Source organism: Carettochelys insculpta, chromosome 8, assembly GCF_033958435.1.
Source record: "Carettochelys insculpta isolate YL-2023 chromosome 8, ASM3395843v1, whole genome shotgun sequence".
Lineage (NCBI taxonomy): Eukaryota > Metazoa > Chordata > Testudines > Carettochelyidae > Carettochelys > Carettochelys insculpta.
The window spans coordinates 63,725,591-63,747,871 of record NC_134144.1 but is presented as its reverse complement, the minus strand read 5'-3'; the positions used below and the strand labels follow the sequence as shown (position 1 = coordinate 63,747,871).

Here is a 22,281-nt window from a genome sequence, read left to right as displayed (position 1 = left end):
ACTAGCTTATCCTGGGAGACTGCCTTGGTTGTGAGCATCTTGCAGTGCACCGAGACGAAGGAGGGCCACTCATGGAGCACACTCACTAGCCTAGATTGCCTGCCTCTGAGCTAGGAGTTGGATTCCCCTTCCTGAATACACAAACTTGAACTAGATTGTATTGAGCTACCCAAGTTTCAATAGCTGTGTAGCCAGGGTAACAGCCACAGAGGCTTTACTAAGTATACCCCTGCCCTGAAACTGGTGGGTATGTACAAAGCACAGCTACTGCATATGACTGCATGCTACCACGGCTACACTGCTAGTAATAATCATGCTAGCTTGATGAGCATCATGGAGTATGTGAACTCAAGCTGGCAAATCACAACCCTCAATCATAATGTAATCATACATACAGTTACCTTTTCCAAGCAACTTCTGCACCAGGTTGGAATTTATGAGACTTGTTGCGGATACAGGAGGAGCCCAGGATTATTGGTCCCAGAACCAAGCAAAAAAGCTCTTTATAACCTCTAAATTGGACACTTCATTACAACAACAAGCCGCTAAGGGGAGACCACTCAATACAAACAAATGGGCATCCCAAGCAGGAAACAAGGACTGGTGTTTGGGCTGCTATCTATATTCAAAATCTGTGTATTTTTAAAAACTTAATTCAGCACCCCCCCCATTCCATCAATACCTCAGAGGAGAGCCCCTGACTCAAGGAGTCTGAATAAGGTAGACTGAGGCAGTACATTGACACAGAAGACCTGTAGGAAGTACACAGGGCTGTTGGAAGCTCATTCTGGCTACTAGGCAAGTCATCCCGCAGCCAAGGGGGAAGAAGAGGAGCTAATAATTCAAGTTCCATATCTCACGGGTGGCACTTGGCTCTCCAGGTGGGTAATCGACGACTGTTTCTGCCTTCCCATAGGTGGGTCACTGAGACTGGAACACCCTGAACGCCAGCCAATATTATCCAGCTATTTGCAGACTATCTAATGTTAGCACTATGTGTACTGTTGTGCAAATGCAGCATTTTTATCATTTATTTGAACTGAGGTAGCAACCAGGAGCTCCAGTCACAGACTAGGGCCCCATGGAGCCAGGGGCTATACAAACAGAACAAACAGACAAGTCTTGCCCCAAGGAGTTGACTCATTTTCCTCTTCCCACACAAACACAAATTCTGTTAGGAAGCACTGAAGCAACAACAGAATCATAGAGTAGTAGGACCAGAAGGGACCACGAGGGGTCTTCTAGTTCTGTCCCCTGCATTCATGGCAGGCCTATGTAATATCTAGATAATTGCCAACATATCTAGATCACTGCTCTTAATCTCCAGTGATGGAGATTCCACAGGCTCCCTAGGCAATTTATTCCAGTGCTTAACACTCTGACAGGTAGGGCTCCACTCCACCAGCAAGTTACTGTGCTGTAACTTTCTCACTCTAGAGTGTGACACCCCCCGCCCACTCCCGCCCTGGGTGCAGTGAGTTATAGCACTGTAAATAGGCTCCCAGCACAGCTAACTATTCCCCTTGGGGAGGTGGTTTACCAAGAGCTCTCTCCAGCCCTGGCACCTCGACCAGAGCTTTAAACTTGGAAGTGTAGCCAAAGTCTTACGAAGTTTTTCCTAATGTGCAACCAAAAGTGCCCTTAGTAACAGAGAGAAAGCTGTGCTAGTCTATATCCTTGCTGCAATTTCAGTCTGTTGCCTCTTTTCTTATCCTCAGTGGTCAAGGAGAATAATTTTTTCTGTCTCCTCCTTGTAGCAACCTTTTATGTACACAAGCACATTTTTTCAACCCTCCCTCAAAGGTTATGGTTTCTGGACCTGTCTTCATTTTGGTTGCTCTTCTTTGAATTTACACAACTTGTTCACATCTTTCCTGAAATGTGGCACCCAGAACTGGACACAATACTCCAGCTGAGGCCTAATCAGCGTAGGGTAGGGTAGAAGAATTAATTGTTACTTCTTGTTCATAAAATATTTTACAGTCTTTGAGGAGAAATCCTTAGGATCTGGCATGGTCATGACATAGTGAATGACAAATGCCTGAACTAGAAAACGTTACTGGTAAATAGACAAACCCATGATCTATAGTCTCTGTTTCTTGTGCCTCGTCACACAGATTATAACGACACTGGATGAAATCTGCCCAAAGCAGCATTTGTTAATGTTCTAGAGAGGACACTTACCATTGTTATTATTTCATCTTCAATGAGACGGAGATCAGAATACTTCCCATGAGTAGTATTCCATTCCAGTGCAACTTGACCAACAAACGTTCGTACTAAAATTAAAAACAAAGCCTGTTAGCTACCATGTGTGCAGCATTGATCCCCCAAACTGAGATCTTATCATGTCTCATAACCTAGACAGAGTTTACAAATATTTTAACAATAGAAACCTATGAAATAAAGCAAAGATCCCATGGGATTCCTCACAAGAGGTGGTGTGTCAGCCCCAGTGTCTAAGCTAAAGCCTGGCTCAGATAGGCATATGTAATCCAAATACTCCTGTAGCTTAAACCGAAGAGAGGTGGGTTTTTTCACTTCCTATCCTCACCCGCTGAGCCGTGGTACTACTTGCTGTTCATCATTCTCCTTTCCACCAATGAGTAATGACATTGCAGTGCTAGGTGCAGTAATTCTTGTCTATCTCGGGACATTTTTATGGCTACTCTGGAGGTTCTGATAAATGATAAACCAAAATCATCTGCCTTTCCCACTCTCCACCAAGTTTCTTTTTTATACTGCATGTATTTCACTCATTCCATGTCTAATCTTCTATTCTTTGCATAATATATTTTGATCTTGCTGTTTTTCTTTGTTGTTCTTAATTCTTCCAACTCCTTCCTGTGCCACGGTGCCCGAAATTGCACACAGCTGTGGTGGTGGAATGGCTGTAGGTTTAGAGAGAGCAGAGAACCCAAAGGAAGGACACAAAAACATTGCCAATGCGGGAAACTTTAAAGATTGTTGGACCCATTCATTCCTTAAGCATAAACAACTTTTTCTGTAACTTTAGTTACAGGAATCTTTATTTCTGTTTTCAATAACTTCAGTGTGGCCAACACTCATGTTTCACCATCTTTGGTGGTTTTCTTAAAGCCTCAGCTACTGGAGGCATGTGGTGACTACGGAAGAACCTCACCCTTCTCTTTTGTTTTATAAAAAGTAATTTTCTAGCCCTGATCATTGTAAGCTTGTGATAGGGTCTAAAGGCCCCACACTGAAAGTGGGCTGGGAGTGGAGCAATACTGGGCTAGTGGGTGGGTCCTATCTAGAGGCACAGCAAATCCCAGTGGAGGAAAAATGTATATGGCCACCAGTAGCTGAGGGAAGAGTGAGGCAGGATTTGATAGCAACCTTCAACTACCAGAAGGGGGGTTATAGAGGATGCAAAGAGGCTGTTCTCAGTAATGACAGATGGCAGAACAAGGAGCAATGGTCTCAAGTTGCAGTGAGGGAGGTGTAGGTTGAATATTAGAAAAAACTACTTCACTAGGAAGGTGGTGAAGCACTGTAATGCGTTACCTAGAGAGGTGGTGGAATCTCCTTTCCTAGAGGTTTTCAAGTCCTGGCTCGACAAAGCCCTGCCTGGGATGATTTAGTTGGGATTGGTCCTGCTTTGAGCAGGAGGCTGGACTTGATGACATCCTGAGGTCTTTTCCAACCCTATGATTCAAGGGCAATGGGGAAGGAGCTGCAAGCTCCCCCCAGGAAGCAAGAGTGAAGCTAAGGACAGAGTCAAGAGTGATAACAGCTTTGTGAAGGCTGCTCTAGGCACAGGAATTGAGTCCTCCCACCTTTTTGGGAGCTGCAAGCCCTAAAAGAAATTGCTTCAACAGGCAACTAACAGACAGAGGAGCGTCTCTGAAGCCAGCGATCATGTTCCAACCAGAATAGCACCAGACTGGTAGGAAGCGATTCAGGGGAAAATACAGTTTAGGGTAGTTCAAAAGCTGGGCAAACCATGAGGTGCTGGAACAGGAGCCAGTGGAAAGGGTGCTCCCATGCCCTCCTATTTTGCCTACCCTGCTTCTGTAGTGATGGACCTCTGTGAGAGCAACCTGAGTACACAGAACCAACTGAGGCTGCAGAAACTGTAAAACCACAACTGAACCACTAGGACAGCTGGTCATTGGACCATTGGGTACAATAATTTTAAACGAACGTACTGATTTGGGAGGGCTGGCGGCTGACTCATGAGTGTTGGATGTTTGGGGTTGGCAATATTTAATTTTCAACAATATAAAGGGAAGAGATGCCAAATTGGTATGGAACTTAGGTACATTTGGACATCAAATGTACACTGTCCTTTGAGCTGAGGTACAGTTTATAGAGTTAAAAAGAGGCGCACTCTTGACTGCCTAGACCGGGGTTGGCAACCACCGGCATGGGTGCCAAGAGTGGCACATGAGCTGATTTTCTTTGGCAGGCAAGGCAGGAACTCAGCCCCACCCCTTCTCCCCCATGCATCAGGGAGCTTGCTCAAAGCCATGCTGCCTTGCGTTTACAAAAGACCAGCTAATGCTACCACTCACCTAAACAGTAAAGCTCTGCATCTTAATTTATTAATGAAGCTGTTGTAAGTAGGACCAGTGCTTTTTCTGAGCTGGTACCTGCCCCTGAGGACCAGCACGGTGGGGGCCCCATGGGACTGGCCAGGTGCGGTCAGGGGAGCTGGTTGAGTATCAGCTCCTCTTTTTTTACCTTTTTTTTTTCCCACTTTTGGAGGTGAAAGTTACTTAAAATTTATTACAGGTACTGTGCTATTGTAACCTGGGCCCCTGCCAGCTCTTTAAAGAGCTCCCTGCTGGCTTTTGCTGCAGATCAGCCATCTCCTGCCAGAGATCCTCACCAGGGTACATCTGCTTACTTTTACCTCTGGTGCTATATCCTAAATGAAAGCTCCAAAATAAAGTCTTAAGCCTACTGAGACTTACGCAGTTGCTTAAATTTTTGAACATGATTAGTCCCACTGAAGTTGAATTATCCCCTGGCCCTACCAGCATGCGTGTAAGGAAGTCTTTGTAGGAGTGGACTCTAAACTATTTTTTGGAATTCTCTGGGGTTGTTAGAATACATTTAAAAAACCTGGCTCTTCTGCCCTTACAGCACAAATAGCCTGTAGCCGTTATATCAAACATGTTGTCTCTATAGCTTTAAGAAAGCAGAGGAAGTCTTTAACTATCACCGAACTTATTTCCCCAACACGTTCCACCACAAAATACATTAGACTACATACTGGTACACACAATAAAAGGCACTTAGCTAATGGAAGCCAGTTATTGGTAGGGGAATTTTAGAAGGGAAAGGATTTGCGTCATCACTGATTTTATTTCTGTCTTTGAAGACTTTCAGTTTTAACCAGCGTTGCCTGTAAGCTGAGCGTTTGGGTGGCCCCCCAGGAGAGATTCAGGTGCCACCCAGCTGATTAGCAGAGTGCACACAGCCACCCACAGTGGGCAGCGTGTGTTTCTATTGGGGGGGTGCATCCCCATATGCCTTGGTGCACATAACAAAATTTATTCCACCCATGAATGGAAAAAATTAGAGGGAACCCTGGTTTTAGACTTTTTTTTCTATGCAATTCTCTTACCTAAACTGCATTTTCCTTTTTCTAGTCGGTATCCAAGAGGACATTTGCAGATGTAGGAGCCCTGAGTATTATTACATGTGGCCAAAGCTGGGCATGGGTTCGTAAGACACTCATCCACATCTGAAACAATGGAGAAAACACAATAGCCAGTAGAATCCCAGAATTACAGGAATCATTGACAATAGAATTGGAAAACCTAATTTGGCTCATTCCCCAGGACCCTCTGTGTATTGCTGGGTGATTTACTGCATTATTAACACTTCCTATTATTTACCCTGTTCTTGATTATCCTACTGGAGCTGAATGAAAAAAAATGCACAAAAGCATTCCCATTCTCATTATGTAGTTTTACCGATTTTGCTTCAATCCCTGTGAATAACACCTAGCTCATCATTTTTAACAGTCAATATATCAAAGTGCCTTAAAAAGAAGGTCCCCTTTATCCCTGTTACCACATAAAGAGGTGAAGGGACTTGCCCAAGGTCACCCAACAGGCTAGCAGCAGAGCCAGAATTGGAACCCAGGTCTTTTTTGAGTTCCACACTAATACATTAGCCACTGGGGGCACAGCCTGTTTGTGCAATGCCTGTTCAGGCAATGCAGATTAATTCATTTGGTGTTGCTTGAATCGTCACAAGTATAAGACAGAGCCACTGGCCGTTGTATAATCTTTTACCTTCACTGCAGTCTTCTCCTTGCCAGGCTGGTGAGCACTTGCACTGATATCTGCCCAGAACACCATTAATAACACATTTTCCATCATGCAGACAAGGGTTTGTGGAGCACATATTAACTGTGAAATAAGACATTTGGGTGATTAATTCCTGGCTTGGCTGGTGTGAATGTAGTTTAGTCTATTTTCAGGTGCTTGGCATGTCATACAACTCAACATACAAATTCTTATGGGGGGAGCATGGGATTCTCGCTCGTTTTAAGGTCACTCCCTTTTCTGCCATCTTTGGAAATAGTCTTCACGATGTATGTGTTCTTCTCATTAGGAAGAATATAAATTATACGCATGTCCAAGCACAGAAGATACCAAGGGTGGGCTTGTTGATTACACCCAATTACAAGCCAAGCCAGGTGGCACAAGTCACTCAGATTTGTCCTCTGATGATTATCGAACAGCATAATGCACAAAGGCTGGAAGGACAGGTTTATAGTTAAAGTGTGGCGCATAGATTCAGGAACTCCCAAGTGCCATTTCTAGCTCTTTCTGCCATTTCTAGCTCTTCTGTGGTCTCAGACAGGTCAAATATTTTTTAAAAAGGCCACTGATTTTAGGTATCCAGCTTCAGATGAACTGGTTTGTCAGAGTTGCTGAGCGCAGGCCCTGGTAACTTCATATCACTGGAGTGATGGGCAGCACTTCTGACAAGCAGGCCAAAGGGGTATCAAGTAGGGCACCCAAAAATTAGGTACTCCTTTGTATTTCAGTTTCCCATTTGTAATAGGGGGATGAAACAAATTAAGGAAAGGGTGTGTGTGTGTGTGTGTGTGTGTGTGTGTGTGTGTGTGTGTGTGTGTGTGTGTGTGTGTGTGTGTGTGTGTGTGTGTGTGTGTGTGTGCGCGCAGCGGGGATGGGGCGGAAGAGGAAGTGCATGCACACTGTTCAGTCTTCACACCTTATTTTTTAAAACATGAAATCGTCAGAATTCTGAAATATGGAGTGGGGGTGGAAATGATAAAAAACATGGAAATTTTCTCTCACTCTCTTTTGTGTCAAGATTTGGCATAGTTAAAAAATCTCAAAATTAAAAAGTTTCAAGCAGTTCTAAAAGTGTTGAGACAGACATGGGACTCCACCCTGGAACTCATATTCATGCCAGTACTCCTGCTGAAATCAATAAGATTGCTTACATAAGAAAGGCAAGCAGAATTGGGCAATTAATTCCTTAACATTCCTAAGCAGTTTGGAAGGCATTACAGAAATACAGAGTATTATTAAATCCAGAGCAGAAAGTATTAAGTCCAGGTCACCAAAAGGATTTCCTCTTTACAGTAAATGTTAAAACCTGACTTTAAAAAAAAATGTAACAAAACATGAATTACTCATGAATCACTCAATAAAGGACTGCATTAAAATTAGTCTCATGTAAAATGCATTAACCCATGTCACTGTTCCCAATATAATACTTTTATACTTAAATATAATCTGTAATGAAAATATTCAGTCAGAGTCCAGTCCAGTAAACCCTTATTACTGGCTGAAAGGCTTCCTATTTTTTGCAGTCCAATGGATATTAAAGGACCAACTAAAGTCAGTAAACACTACTCTGTGTAGCAAGTGTTTTCAGCCCCAGGGCTTTAATATTTCCATTCTGATCAAAACTTTGCTGAATTTATGTAATGGAGAAGATAAGGAGGTGAAGCTAACTGAAGCTCTTGGAGTTTTGTTATATAAAGTTCTTCACACACTCCTCCCAATGTCCTGATGAAATAGCTATGGCTACCTTTCCTTAACCCCCTTATTCCCTTAAGGATAAGTACATGAGTCACCATTCTAGTTCACTCGTAGAAAGAGTTTTCCCTTAGCCAAGCGTGAAGATGCCCTGCTTCTGCCAAATTATGTATTCTTATTTTATGAAGTGGAGTTTTTTTGCCAAAGTTTCTGCATATAATATCAATTCAGGTTCATGTTCTCAACACATAACTGGCTATGACATAAGGCAAAACTGGAACTGATGCGTAATGCTTTTCCATATTTTTCTTCTAAATATAAATAATAGAACAATGGCTATAGCAATAGACACAGCAAAGATACACAGAATGTGGCCTAGGCTTTAACTAACAAGAGAAGTGGCAACTGAAAAGCAATGCATGTTGGAAAACATAATACTAACTATATACACACAATGAAGGGGGTCTCAAAGAGCTGTTACCATTCAGGAAAGAGATCTTGGAGCCATTGTATACAGCTTTCTGAAAACATCTATTCAGAATGCAGCAGCAAACAAAAAGGTTAGGAGAATCTTAGGAACCATTAGGAAACAGAGATAATCCAACAGTAAAATGGCATTATATAAATCCAGAGTATGCCTGTTCCTTGAATATCGTGTAGTTCTGGTTGCGCCATCTCAAAAAAAAACCCACAGAAAGAGGAAGCAAAAATGATGAGGGGTGTGGAAAAGCTTCCACATGAGAAGAGATTAAAAAGACTGAAGAGAAAAAAAAGAATTTGAAGACAGATGCAGGAGGGGGAGCACTACAACAGAGGTTCACGAAACCATGAATGGTGTGAAGAAAGTGAATAGGTAAGTTATTTATTCCTTCACAGAGCCAAAGAACCATGGCTCAGCCAAAGAAATTAATAAACTGCAAGTTTAAAACTTACATAAGTCCTTGTCCACACAACACAAAGTCAGTCTTCAGAACTTGGTGCCAGGGGATGGAGAGAAAGCCAAAAGTATAACTGGATTTTAAAAAGACTGCATGGAGAAGAGCCCCATCAATGGCTATTAGCCACGATGGTCAGGGATGCAACCAGGGGCTCAGGTGGTCTCTATGGCTACATATGCACTACAACAGGCATCAGTGCTCTGAGACTGGCCACAAATTGCTCTGCAGTCGACCTCCGTACTCTACTCCAGATGAAAAGAGTAAGGGAAGTCATAAGGAGTTTCTCACATCAACCTCCCATGGTATAGACCCTGCAGTATCTCAGCCTCAGATATGTTGACTCCAGCTACATTGTTCATGCAGCTGGAGTTGTGTACCTTCGGTCAGCCTTCTGCGGTAGTGTAGACATAGGCTAAGCCTCTCACTGCCAGAAGCTGGGACTGGAGAACAACAGATGTATCACTCAATAATTGCTCTGTTTTGTTTATTCCCTCTGAAGCATCTGGCGCCAGCCACTGTCAGAAGATAGGATGCTGGGCTAGATGGATGATTGGTCTGGCCCAGTTTGGCCATTCTTATGAAAGACCCTTTCAAGGGATTTATATATGAAATGATCATAGGTTACAATAACAAGACAAGCCCCAAAGCAAATACGATTGCTGGCCAACTGCCCTTCCTTGTTAATAAGACACATACTTACATGTATCTATTTTTACTGTGAAAGAAATATATTGTTAATTCTAAATGTACAAAGAGAGCTGGTCAACAATTTTTGAATTTCAATTAACTTTTGGTAAAATTTCCACCGACATTTTCTACATTTTTCAACTGGGCACTCTACTAAACTCTTTTCTTTTGCTTCAGATGCCTAAAGATACCTAAAATTAAGACTAACATATCCTTAAGGGTTTTTGTATAAGCTACGTCTGATGTTCCCTTCATTCTACATACCCAATGTTTCTGGGCACTCTTTTAGGTGTTTTACCTGTTATATGAGAAGATGTTACCAATGCACTTGTGCGACTTAACAGAGTGACAGTAGTTGGTTTGGTAGCTGCTGCCAAAGTGGTGGAAAACCTTGTAGTAGTTTTGCTAGAGGAAGACATTTTGGGAGGATGTGTAGCTGGGATATTTTCTTCAGTGATTTTAATGCTAGTGGCAGTGCTGGTTTCCATTGTTTTTGTAGTTACTTCAGTGACATAGGCCAGTGTTGCGGTAGCAGCAGTTTGAACACCACGCGTTTTCGGAGTACTAGAGTGGCCTGTAGTTGGCAGAGAACGTGGTGGCCCAAAAGTCATGCCTGCTGACAGTGTAACAGTTTTCCCCGTTGTTAATTCCACTGCTGGGAACACTTTCCTCTGACTTTTTGTACTTGGTAAGATACTAGTCGATGCTTTTGTCATCTCAGTGTGTTGGGTTCCCTTGCTGAGACTTGTAGCAGCTGTTGTCAGAAGCAAAGTTGTCTTTTCAAAATGGTCCAGACTGGAAACGAAGGTTCCTCCTGTAGAGCTTTCTGTTACAAGTGAGGAAGTTGATGTAGATGAAGAATGATGGCTGAGCTGTTCCATAGGTTCAGTCTGCAGAGGAAGTGGTCCTGTGGTTTTTTTTAAAGTAGTGCTCTCCTTCAACAGGTGTGGTCTGCTGTAATTGCTGTCTGTGCTGGGTGTACTCTCATAGAGCACAGGAGTGGATGGCTCCACTCTTTCTCTCCCTTCTGATGTAACCTTAGACAGACTGGTTTGAAAACTATCACCAGCCTGTGATGATGATGACGGTAATGAGGATGACGATAAAGGAAATGGTGTAACTGATGATGAGGTGGATGAAGATGACAAAGATAGTGGTGGAAGTGAGGATGGTCGTATCGCTGATGAGGAGGATGGTAGAGATGACTCTGATGATGCAAATGAGGGAGGCGGTGGTGGCGTTGATGAAGGCAAAGGATGTAATGATGATGCTGAGGAAGAGGATGGAAACGCAGATGAGGATAATGATGAGCTGCCAACTGGCGATGATTCAGTACCAGTGAAAAACAAGGTTGTGTTTTGTAGGGTGACTGTAGTAGAGTAAGTTGGCATTTTGGAAGAATGTACAACCAAAGGCTCTGTAGATGGAGCAATTAAATCCTCTTCACTTGATGATACATTACTTCCTCTGCTCTGACCCATGGATGATGAGGATTGTGCTAAATCTGAAGAGTTGGACATTTGTGCGTAAAAAGTCGAACTTTCTGATGATTCAGCAGAGGTGCTGTTATTTGATATAGACAGTAATGTCCTGTCTCCGCCTCTGCTGAAGGTGGTTGAAATGTACATGCTATCAGTACGAGATGCAGAGGTCCTTTTCTCAGTCTCAATGCTGCTAATTGGTTGGTGGCTATTTGCAATGCCTGGAATAGAAGAAGAAAATTGACATGACAGTAACATATCAAAATATTTTGGCATTTTACTGAAAGTGCATGTCTGAGACATACAATGTACTAGTCTGTGGTCAGGTCTATGCTAGGAGGTAAAATCAATTTTAGAGACACTAATCCAGTTATGAGAATTGCTTAGCTGGAGTCAAATTATCTAAAATCGATTTTTGCTGCTGTCTACACAGTGGAATGTCAATGGGAGAAACTTTCTCACCGATGTTCTTTACACGCTTTGCAACTGCCACGAGTACCAGGGTCAATGGGGGCACTATTACAGTTTGATTTAGTCTGTCTCCACTAGGTGCACTAAATTGAAGCCTGGAAGATTAGCCACCAGTGAATCGATCTTCCCATAAGTGTAGACATCTGTGTGTTGGCCATCCAGTCCATCAGTTTATAAGGAGGCCAGTGAAAACTAATTTAAGTGCAATGCTTTCCCAAATGTAACTATGTGCTATGAGCATACTGTAACTTTTAACACATTCTGAAATGTTAACCTCAAATTCTTGCAGCACTTAATCCCAAAGAGTAACTATTTGTTCACTAAAAGGGATTCTTTAATTTTTTTCAATAGGTTGCCTTTTCAGATGATAGAGTACTATGTCCTCTTCTTGTGTTTTGTAAAAGGGCAAACAGAAAAAGCCCATTTGTCCTTCCATTTCAAATTGAGTCAAACCAGTCTTTTTCTGATCTGTTTTTGCACAGAAGATTTAAAATACCTCATGGGAAGAAAATATTTTCAAGGGCACATTCTACATTAGTGTGTGTAAAATAAAATAAAAGTCTTATCAAGTTACTTGATCAAAGGCTTTATAATCAGGAGCCCCTAATTGTACAACACATCCCTTTAGCTCTGGATTACACAGAATATTAACATTTCTGGCACTGATAATCATAGGATGAGCGTGTGCATAATGAATTTCAGTGTTTACAGTGAATTTAGCAATGTCCTTACATATTCAGAATGGGGTTTTCGAAAGCCTTCTGAATTGGCCTAACTCTGCTCATACTGAAAGCCTCCACTGGCTTCATTAGGCACTGAATTTGGCCAACAAGGAGCATTTTTGAAAATACCGCTGGTAAAAAATAAGTAAGAATGCAAATGAACAGCATCTCCATCATGTTTCTTGCTAATAACGACCAGTCAAGAATCACAGTTTCAATGTCAATATCCTCATTGCCTGGCCATTTACCCCTTTGTACAGATTCCCCAGAAAGTGCGAGCTTGGCTTTGATTCGGTTACTCTAGATAGTGCTTGAGTATATGGAACCACCATCTCTCTGCACACACATGCAAGGTATTCAATGCATTGGTGAGATTTTCTAAGCAAGACAGGCATTCTCAATTTAACATACACCCAAAACACTCACTTGAAGGATCACTTTGGAAAGAGGAATAAGTTGGTGTCTTGGAAGAACGTATAAAGAAAGTCTCAGTGAAACCAGCATCATTTGCTGAGATACTTGTCCCTCTAGTCTGTGCCACTGAAGAGGACTGAATTAATTCTGAGGAATTGGCAATTTCTGTGTACAAAATGGAGCTTTCTGTCGTGTGGTTAGATGTGCTATTTGTCAGAGATCGTGACGCCCTCTCTCCACTTCCGGTGAATGTAGCTGAACTGTACGTACTGTCAGTATAAGAACTGGAAATCCTTTTTTCTGTATCTGAGCTGCTAATAGACTGATGATTACTTCCAAAGGCTGAAATGGGATTAAAAGGTGGAAATTAAATTTTATATGCACAAATCAGAAGGAATATGTGAGTTCTCGAATCATTTTATACTGAAATATGGGGCCAAATAAATCGCACAGGTAACTCTAAAAGTTAAATAGGCATAAGATTAATTTGGTTTATAAAGACAAAAATAATAGTTGTGTATAAATCACTGAGCATTTAAAAACAATATGATTTCCATCAATTTAAACTGCTTTAAGCAGAGAGGTAGCCGTGTTAGTCTGTATCTTCGAGAACAACGAGAAGTCCTGTGGCACGCTATAGATTAACAGATATTTTGGAGCATAAGGTTTCGTGGGTAAGGAAGCAGGTCTTTACCCATGAAAGCTTATGCTCCAAAACATCTGTTAGTCCCTAAGGTGCCACAGGACTTCTTGTTGCTTTCTAAGAATGCAAAGTATTGACACAACATGTGTTGGTAAAGTTGAAATGATGCATTAAGAACAACAAGAATGATGCATGATGAAGCAGGTCTTTGCCCACGAAAGCTTATGCTCCAAAATATCTGTTAATCTATAAGCTGCCACAGGACTTCTTGTTGTTTTTGAAGATACAGACTAACACAGCTACCACTCTAAATGATGCATTAGACTTACTATGACCTGAATTATCTAGGAAGTGAACAGTCTCCAATACTAAGAAGGTGTGGTCCACTTTCCTACACTGTTAGCTCACTGTTAAGTACCAAATACTGCATAAGCGATCTCACTGAAGAGCCTCAGTACTGTTTACAAATACTGCGCCCGGTAAATGCGCGGCTCTGAATTTGTTAGTGATAACAGTATGTATAACCCACACTGGAGAAGTTCAGGAGAGAGTTTTTCTTATCACAATGAGATTTTTGAGTTCAGAAAACTCACTGAGTGCATCATTAGGTAAAGACAACGTTGAGATCTTGGAAGAGCTTGTAAGCAAAGGCTCAGTGGAAGGCTCCGTGAAATCGGCATCACTTGATGAGATATTGAACCCTCCAGCCTGTGATACAGAAGATAAGAACTGGGTTGAATCTGAAGACTTGGCTGCATCTGTATTATGGGTGGAGATTTCTGTTGCCACAGTCGATGTGCTGCTGGGAGTTTGAGACTGGTATGTCCTCTCCCCACCTCTCGTGAAAGCTGTTGACACGTACATGCTATGAGTAGGAGAACTGTCAATCCCTTTTTCTCTGGCTGAAATTGTAACTGATCGATGGCTACTGCCAACTCCTGAAAAGGAATTAAAATCTGACAATTAAAGCTTCTATATATGCATCCTGAGCAGATCAGTACTTCAATACCACATGCACAAACTGACAATAAATCTGGAAATCATTCACTTTTTAGGACATTATTATTACTTTAAAGATAGATTCCTCTAGCTGCCCCCAAGGAGAAAGGTGGCAGAGTGTTGGATCCTGGCCTACGATGGCTATCAGAAAATTCCATTTGTGCAGGTAGGTATTAAGTGGCATAACGGGCTTATATACCAACTGCCTATCACACCAAACCCGAAAGGGGGAATATTGTAAGCATGCTGGGGCACATGAGGGAGGAGGACAGCACATGCCTACACCATACTAATTCTTGGTAGACTTAAAATCCCATAAAGCTATAGCCAGCTAGTGTAAGGTGGAGTGGCCCCTAAACTGCTCTAACTTATGCCTATGGGCCAAGGCCAGTGCAAATGCACCCTGAGAATCATTAAGGTTATGTCAATCAGATGTTGCGCAATGGACACATGTGGCTGGCCCATACCAGTGACACAGGCTCCCAGGAGTTAATGTAAGTGGCCGTTTAATTGCAGTGTAGATGTTTGAGTGCAGAATTCAGCAAAAGTCTGGGACTCTCCCACCTAGCAGCACCCCAGAGCTTGGGCTCCCGTCCAAGTCCAAACTCTACACCACAAATAAACAGCTCCTGAGTCCAAGCCCTGCAAGCCTGAGTCAGCTGGCACTGGCCAGCTGCAAGTTTTCATGACAGTGTAAACATGCCCTAAACGTCTGAATCTCCCCTCTTAGTCACCCTGCTATCTTACAACACACATAACCCCTTTCAGTATAATGGGACTACATGCAGGGAACATGCAAAACAGAAGCAATTGTGTCAGAATTTGGCAGAGAAAAAGCTATGACTGTAGAAGGGGAAAAATGGACTGCTATTTTAAAAAGTGATTAAAATATTTGGAGAAGTGCAATAAGACAAGGCTGGTCTGAGGTCAGGAGGCCTGCTTTGGACTTGGAACCTCCTGATTAGTCCCCTGGTCTTTTGAGAACTTCCTGTCCAACCTCAGACAAGTCTCTTGGTTTTTCGCTGCCTCAGTTTCCCAGCAGTCAAACTGGGATAACAGTGCTCTCCTACTTCACCATGGTGTTGGGAGGACAAATACATTAAAAATTGTTAGTGGTATCAGTGGTCATATGAGGCCTCATCATAGGTATGAGTCTGAGTTAAATTTATTCTTTAAGTAAAAGGGTTGACTTAGGGTTGGTCTATACTTGGCAGGTAAATTGATTGCTGATACACACAATTGCAAGGCTAGTATTGACTTACTTACAATCGACTTACTTGGTCATCTACAGGAGAGGGAGGTCGATGGGGGAAACTCTCCCATCGACCTCCCTTACTCCTTGCAACAGTGAGGAGCATAGGAGTCGATAGCCAACCCCAGATAGTTTGATTTCGTGCATCTCTACCAGGCACACGAAATCAAACCCTGGAAGATCAACCCTCAATGAGTCAATCTTTGCTGTAGTATAGACAAGCCCTTAATTTGGGGAAGTAGGAGGTTCTCTCTTATTGTTTTTTTTAAATTGTGCAATAACCTGTAGGGAACAGCAAAACTCACCTGAAAGATCATTTGATGAAGACGAAGGAGTTGGGGTCCTCGATGTACGTGTAAATGAAGGCTCTCTGGAAGGCTCAGTAAAGTCACTAGATGAGATATTACTTCCTCCAGTCTGTGTAACAGAAGATGTGGGCTGGGATAAATCAGACGACTTGGTATTTTCTAAGTTGGAAGGGGAGCTTTGTCTTGCGTCAGGCAATGTGCTGTTTGTTAGGGACCTTACTGTCTTCTCTTCAACACTGGTGAATGTTATTGAAATGTAAGTGCTGTTGGAATGCAAATCAGAAGTCCTTGTCTCTGTAGCTGAGCTGGTCAGTGGTTGGTGGCTACTTTCCATGGCTAAAATATGATAAAGAAAAATTATGATTTCACTTGCATAAATCCAAACATGAGTTTACTTCCAACACACACAGATAGATAAGGGGCATATATGAATATTAAAATGGGCTAGGTTTCTGGGTGGAGAAAATACTGCTCTGGAAAGGCATGCACACCTCATATTCTGTAACACCTGAAATGATTATTGGAAGAGAAGACTAGAGCTAAGAATAGTGTCACTACAAACATATCTGGGGAACTAACAAGCTGCATGCTTAACTTCACCATCCACTTATAGTGCTTTGCATTCCATACTACTGGCACAAAAACTATAAACCATAGACACAATGTCAGTACAAGGACTGGCAATTCATTTTTACTGTATTTGAACTGTTAGGTACTGATAACTATCTCCAATGGGAACTATGGGATCCAAAGGTATTAACTACATTAAATCAGAATAGATTTGTGAATTATATAATAATTTTGCTTTAGATACAGGACCAAATAAATTAAAATGGAGCTACACATGAGATGAATTAAGTTTATAAAGAACAGCTCAAGAAAATATTTGTGGATAGATCACTGAGTATTTAAAATATTTTTTCTGTTCATTGAAACTTATTAACAGAACTCTCAGAGGATGAAAAGTACAGACACAATGAGTATCGTTAGAGCAGTGTTTCCACACTGGAGTTCTACAGAATCCCAGGGTTCTGCAAAGTGAAAGTAAGGGTTCTGCCATCAGAACTCAGCAACCTGTAGCTCCAGAGCCACATGCAGCTTAAGGAGTCATTTGCAACTTTGCCGCCGCCACTGACTCCTCTGGGGCTCCCTGCAGCTCACTGCCCCGCTGCCACCAGTAGGGGAGTCAGACGGGGCCTGTGTCATCCCCTCGGGACAAGAGTCGGAAGAGCAGAGGTAGGTTTGTCCACCATGTTGGGTGAGGTATTTGGGTGGGTTTGGGGCTCAGAGGGGTTAAGCCTGAGAGTGAGGGGACATGTGATTTAAATATTAAGCTCAGTGCTGAAAGGGAAGGCTGGACCAGATGGTGAAGGGTTAGCCTGGGACTCAGGAAGTCTGAGAGCAAAGCCCAGTTCTGTTACACACACCCTGGCTACGTCTACACGTGAAGCCAACATTGAAATAGCTTATTTTGATGTAGCAACATCGAAATAGGCTATTTCGATGAATAACGTCTACACGTCCTCCAGGGCTGGCAACGTCGATGTTCAACTTCGACGTTGCGTGGCACCACATCGAAATAGGCGCTGCGAGGGTACGTCTACACGCCAAAGTAGCACACTTCGAAATAAGGGTGCCAGGCACAGCTGCAGACAGGGTCACAGGGCAGACTCAACAGCAAGCCGATCCCTTAAAGGGCCCCTCCCAGACACAGTTGCACTAAACAACACAAGATACACAGAGCCGACAACTGGTTGCAGACCCTGTGCATGCAGCATGGATCCCCAGCTGCCGCAGCAGCAGCCAGAAGCCCTGGGCTAAGGGCTGCTGCCCACGGTGACCATAAAGCCCCGCAGGGGCTGGAGAGAGAGCATCTCTCAACCCCCCAGCTGATGGCCGCCATGGAGGATCCGGCAATTTCGACGTTGCGGGACGCGGATCGTCTACACGGTCCCTACTTCGACATTGAACGTCGAAGTAGGGCGCTATGCCGATCCCCTCATGAGGTTAGCGACTTCAACGTCTCGCCGCCTAACGTCGAAGTTAACTTCGAAATAGCGCCCGACGCGTGTAGCCGCGACGGGCGCTATTTCGAAGTTAGTGCCGCTACTTCGAAGTAGCGTGCACGTGTAGACACAGCTCCTGTGTGACTTTTAAGTAGTCTCTCTGTGCTTCCATTTCCCATCTGTAAAATGGGGAAAACAGCACCTCCCTGATGCAAAGGGCTGCTGTGAGGGAAATACATTGCAGATTGTTAGATGCTCAGATACTAAACTAATAGAGGTAATATAAGGACCCTGTGCACCTCCATCCTTTTTATCCTCAGACCATGGCACATAATGTTCTACTCTCCTGTGGGAGGTAGTGCTATGGCCTCACTTCCATCATTAGGTTAAGCAGGTGGCTATTTGGTGCTGTTGGTAGCCTTCGACATACATGTCTGTAATCTAAGGTTCAATAAGCTTACAGTTCAGTTGGGGAATAGCTAACTGATGTAAGCCAGACTAGCACCTAAACCTCTTTAAGTTATGTTGATGGACCACTCAGATACTGTGGTAACAGTGAGTCATGTAAGTAACTCTGATTGGTATAATTCTGAGTTAAAAGCCAACCAATTCCTTTACAAAACAGTTTGATTCAATATTTCGTGGGTAGAAGGCTCTCTCTTTTTTTAATTTTTTTTTTATTTGAATGGCGCACCAGCTGTGAATCATGAAACCCACCTGCAAGGTCATTTGGTGAAGACGAATAACTTGGGCTCTTGGAAGACTGTGTGAGAAATGCTTCCGTTGAAGGATCAGTGAAGTCTCTTGAGGAGATACTACTTCCTCCAGCCTGTGCTACAGAGGTTGAGGCCAGCGTTAAATCAGCTGGCTCTGTATTTTCTAAATTAGAAGTGGAACTTTCTGCTACCTCAGGTGATGTACTGCTGTTTCTTATGGATATTACACTGCTGTTTGTTACGGACATTAAAGTTCTGTCTCCATCTCCAGTGGATGTTGTTGAAATATGAGTGTCTGTGGTATAGAAATCAGAAGTCATTTTTTCCGTACCTGAGAAGCTAATTGGTGGGTGGCTATTTCCTTTGGATAAAATGGGATAAAAGATAGAAATTAAATTCAATATGGCCAAATGAGAATTGATTTGCAAGTTCTATGAACATTAGGCTCAGAAATACAGAACCAAACAAACCACAAGTTTAACTCTAACTTAAATGATAATATACAATGAATATGGCTTACAAACATTAGCTCAGGAATTAAATTAGTTGTGAATTAACCAGTGTGTATTAAAAAACAAATCTTTTCTACTGATTGTAACATTTATAAGCAGTTCTCTCCAAAGATGCTGACACAGCAAGCATCTAACAAGCAGGAGTTATGCCTTAGAATTATTATAAACAAGATCCAAGCTAGTCAAGTAACCCAGGAGAACGTTATTATGTGAAATCTGTTGCTTAGACTGATTTCTGTAGATGATCGAAAGCGGAAAAAGGTTGCAGAGCGATGGGAACCTGTCCCTCAATGGCCAGCATAAGATTTCCAAGGCACAGAGGTGTTCTCAGCTAGTGTAGTTGGCTTCTACACAAACTGCCTCTCATGCACATCCTGGAAAGTGAAGAATTGGCGTCATGTTGGGAATGGGAAGATAGCATGACAGTGGATAATTCTGGATAGACTTATGGTCCAATAAGGCGAAACTCAAGTACAGGCTGAACCTTTCTATTCCAGCACCTTGGGGAATTGGCTGGTGCCAAACGAGAGAATTTGCTGGACCATGGGAAGTCAATATTGTCTAGCACATTACCAACACTTCCACGGCTTACTGGGCTATTAGAAGACAATTCGGGGTTAAATATGGCTAAATAACAGAACACAACACTAAGAGCCAGGACTGGTGGCTGTAAACAAACTTTATGGGCCCATGGGAAATTTCGCCACAGCCATGATAAATGGTAATCTGGGTAGCTGAAATTAAGCCAGATTATGGATGTTGCCAGATGAGAGAGTGCCAAAATACAGGTTTGACATGTTGTGTCAGTTACAGCAGTTCCTGAGATGTTTTAATTTATGTTGCTGTGTCAGAGCCAATGCATCATACGGATCAGAGAGGTGTAAATTGCTCTAACGCATCCTCCTGTGCTGTTCTTAGCACAAGACAGACTTTGGACCTTTATTTTCAGGAATCTTTAAAAACTTTGTCTCTTTTTGAAAAAAGTGGGCTCAAACAGCTGTAAAATGTGTTACTGATTCAAAGCTGGCAATGAAATTCAGAGTTGAGTACTGAAATTGAACACCTACAAAAATACCGAAAGGTACCATCCTCGGGAATAGCACCTAAGCAATCCACAGTTGTATGCCGTTGTCAATCCAGCTAGTTGGTACACAGTCACTAAGTGCCTGAATCTCCAATTTTACACAGTGTCACACCTTTCAGGGCATGCAGTCCCATACAACGTAATGAGAGAAGCTGCAGGATATGACATGGTGGACAATGAGCAATGGTGGCAAAATCTGGCAGAGAACAAATGGGAGCATTGTAAAGAAAAAAAGGATTGTTGCTTAAAAAGAGGGGGAAAGGCTTAAAATATTAAGAGCAGTTTAAAAGAAAGGTTGTTATGGTGCTAGTTTAGGATCTTAAGGGGAAACAAGTCCAAATACCTGGTCTGCCACAAATTATCTCGGTGACACTGGACCTCTCTCTCTTTGCCTCAGTTCCGTACCTGTACAATGGGGATTATAGCCCTCTCTTATCTCACAGGGTGTCATGAGGATAAATGCATTACAGACTGTGTGGTGCTCAGATACTATAATAACAGGGGTGCAGAGAATCATATCAGACATGTAAGAATCTAAGTTAAAGAGCAACGGCTTCATAAAAAAATAATCCGTGCACTAAAGAGTTAGGAATCACAAAACCCACCTGCAAGACCATTTGGTGAAGATGAGTAACTTGGGATCTTGGAAGAGTGTGTAAGCAAAGGCTCTGTGGAAGGTTCTGTGAAGTCACTAGACGAGACATTACTTCCTCCAGTCTGTGTTACAGAGGACAGGGGCTGAGATAAATCTGACGACATGGTATTTTCAAAGTGAACAGTGGAGATTTCTGCTGCACCACTGCTGCTATTTGTTGCAGAGGTTAAAGTCCTCTCTGCAGTGCCAGTTAACATCACTGAAACGTGAGTACTGTCAGTACGCAGATCCGTAGTCCTAGTCTCTGTAGCTGAGACGCTCACTGGTTGGTGGCTACTTTCCATGGCTAAAATATGATAAAGAAAAATTATGATTTCACTTACATAATTCCAAACACATGCATGAGTTTACTTGGCGTGAAACACAACTGGATGCAATGCACAGGTATATATGAATATTAAAACAGGCTAAGTTTCAGTCTAGAGAAAATACTGTTCTGGAAAGGCATGTACACGTCATACTGTAACAGCTGAAATGATTACTAGCAGAAAAGAAGATAAGAGCCATGAATAGTGCCATTACAAAATAATTGTGGGGCTAACATGCTGCATGCTTAACTTTTCCATCCACTTACACTGCTTTGCATTGCATGCTACTGGCACAAAAAGTAGAAAACCCTAGTAATAGTGTCAGGACAAGAACTGAAAATTCTCACAGGGCTGTTGTGAGGAAAAATACATCACAGATACTTAGGTACTCAGATACTAAAGTGATAGAGGCAATGTAAGGATCTGTGCACCTCTGTCCTTACCAGCCTCTGCCTTTGGCACATAATTGTCTCTTCTGTAGTACTGGGGTTTCATTTCTGCTTTGGCTTAAATGGGCAGATATTTGGTGCTGCTGTTGGCCTCTGGCATACGGGAGGTCAGCCCTTCTGATTTAGCGGTGACTACAGGGCCTTAGATGGATTTGAATTATTAAAGAGTAACTGATTCCTAATAAAACAGATCAGCAGAGTTTTCTGGGAGTGAAAGATTCTTTTTATCACCTCCATATGTGCAATAATCATTTGGGAATCACAAAACCCACCTTCAAGATCGTTTGGTGAAGACAAATCGCTTGGGCTCTTTGAAGAAAGGGTAAGCAAAGGCTCCGTGGATGGCACAGTGAAGTAACTTGATGAGATCTTACTTCCTCCAGGGTGTGCTACAGATGACAAGACCTGGGGTAATTCTGAAGAACTGGTATTTTCGAAATAAGACGCAGAGCCGTCTGTCACACCATGCAAGGTGCTGCTATGTGTTAGCGACCTTACTGTCCTCTTTTCACCTCTGAAGGATGATGTTGGAATGTATGTACTGGAGTTATGCAAATCAGAAGTCCTTGTTTCTGCAGCTGAGATGCTAATTGGTTGGTGACTACTTCCAATAGCTAAAGCGGGAATAGAGGACAGAGATTA

At 42.6% G+C, this 22,281-nt stretch overlaps 1 protein-coding gene across 5 annotated transcripts in view; it reads right to left on the bottom strand.

Moving 5' to 3' along the window:
* HEG1 (heart development protein with EGF like domains 1) overlaps window positions 1–22,281 on the bottom strand; it is a 104,061-nt gene that overhangs the window by 17,394 nt on the left and 64,386 nt on the right. For 3 of the 5 annotated variants that reach the window (XM_075000926.1, XM_075000929.1, XM_075000928.1), the window contains 10 exons: window positions 21,912–22,253; window positions 20,833–21,168; window positions 18,633–18,992; window positions 15,907–16,245; window positions 13,944–14,288; window positions 12,720–13,049; window positions 9,918–11,321; window positions 6,270–6,386; window positions 5,594–5,713; window positions 2,185–2,279 (listed from right to left, as the gene is read on the bottom strand). In XM_075000926.1, the coding sequence (XP_074857027.1) occupies window positions 2,185–2,279; window positions 5,594–5,713; window positions 6,270–6,386; window positions 9,918–11,321; window positions 12,720–13,049; window positions 13,944–14,288; window positions 15,907–16,245; window positions 18,633–18,992; window positions 20,833–21,168; window positions 21,912–22,253 (3,788 nt within the window). The remainder of the gene's footprint in view (window positions 1–2,184; window positions 2,280–5,593; window positions 5,714–6,269; window positions 6,387–9,917; window positions 11,322–12,719; window positions 13,050–13,943; window positions 14,289–15,906; window positions 16,246–18,632; window positions 18,993–20,832; window positions 21,169–21,911; window positions 22,254–22,281) is intronic. The other 2 variants (XM_075000927.1, XM_075000930.1) reach the window with 2 other exon arrangements.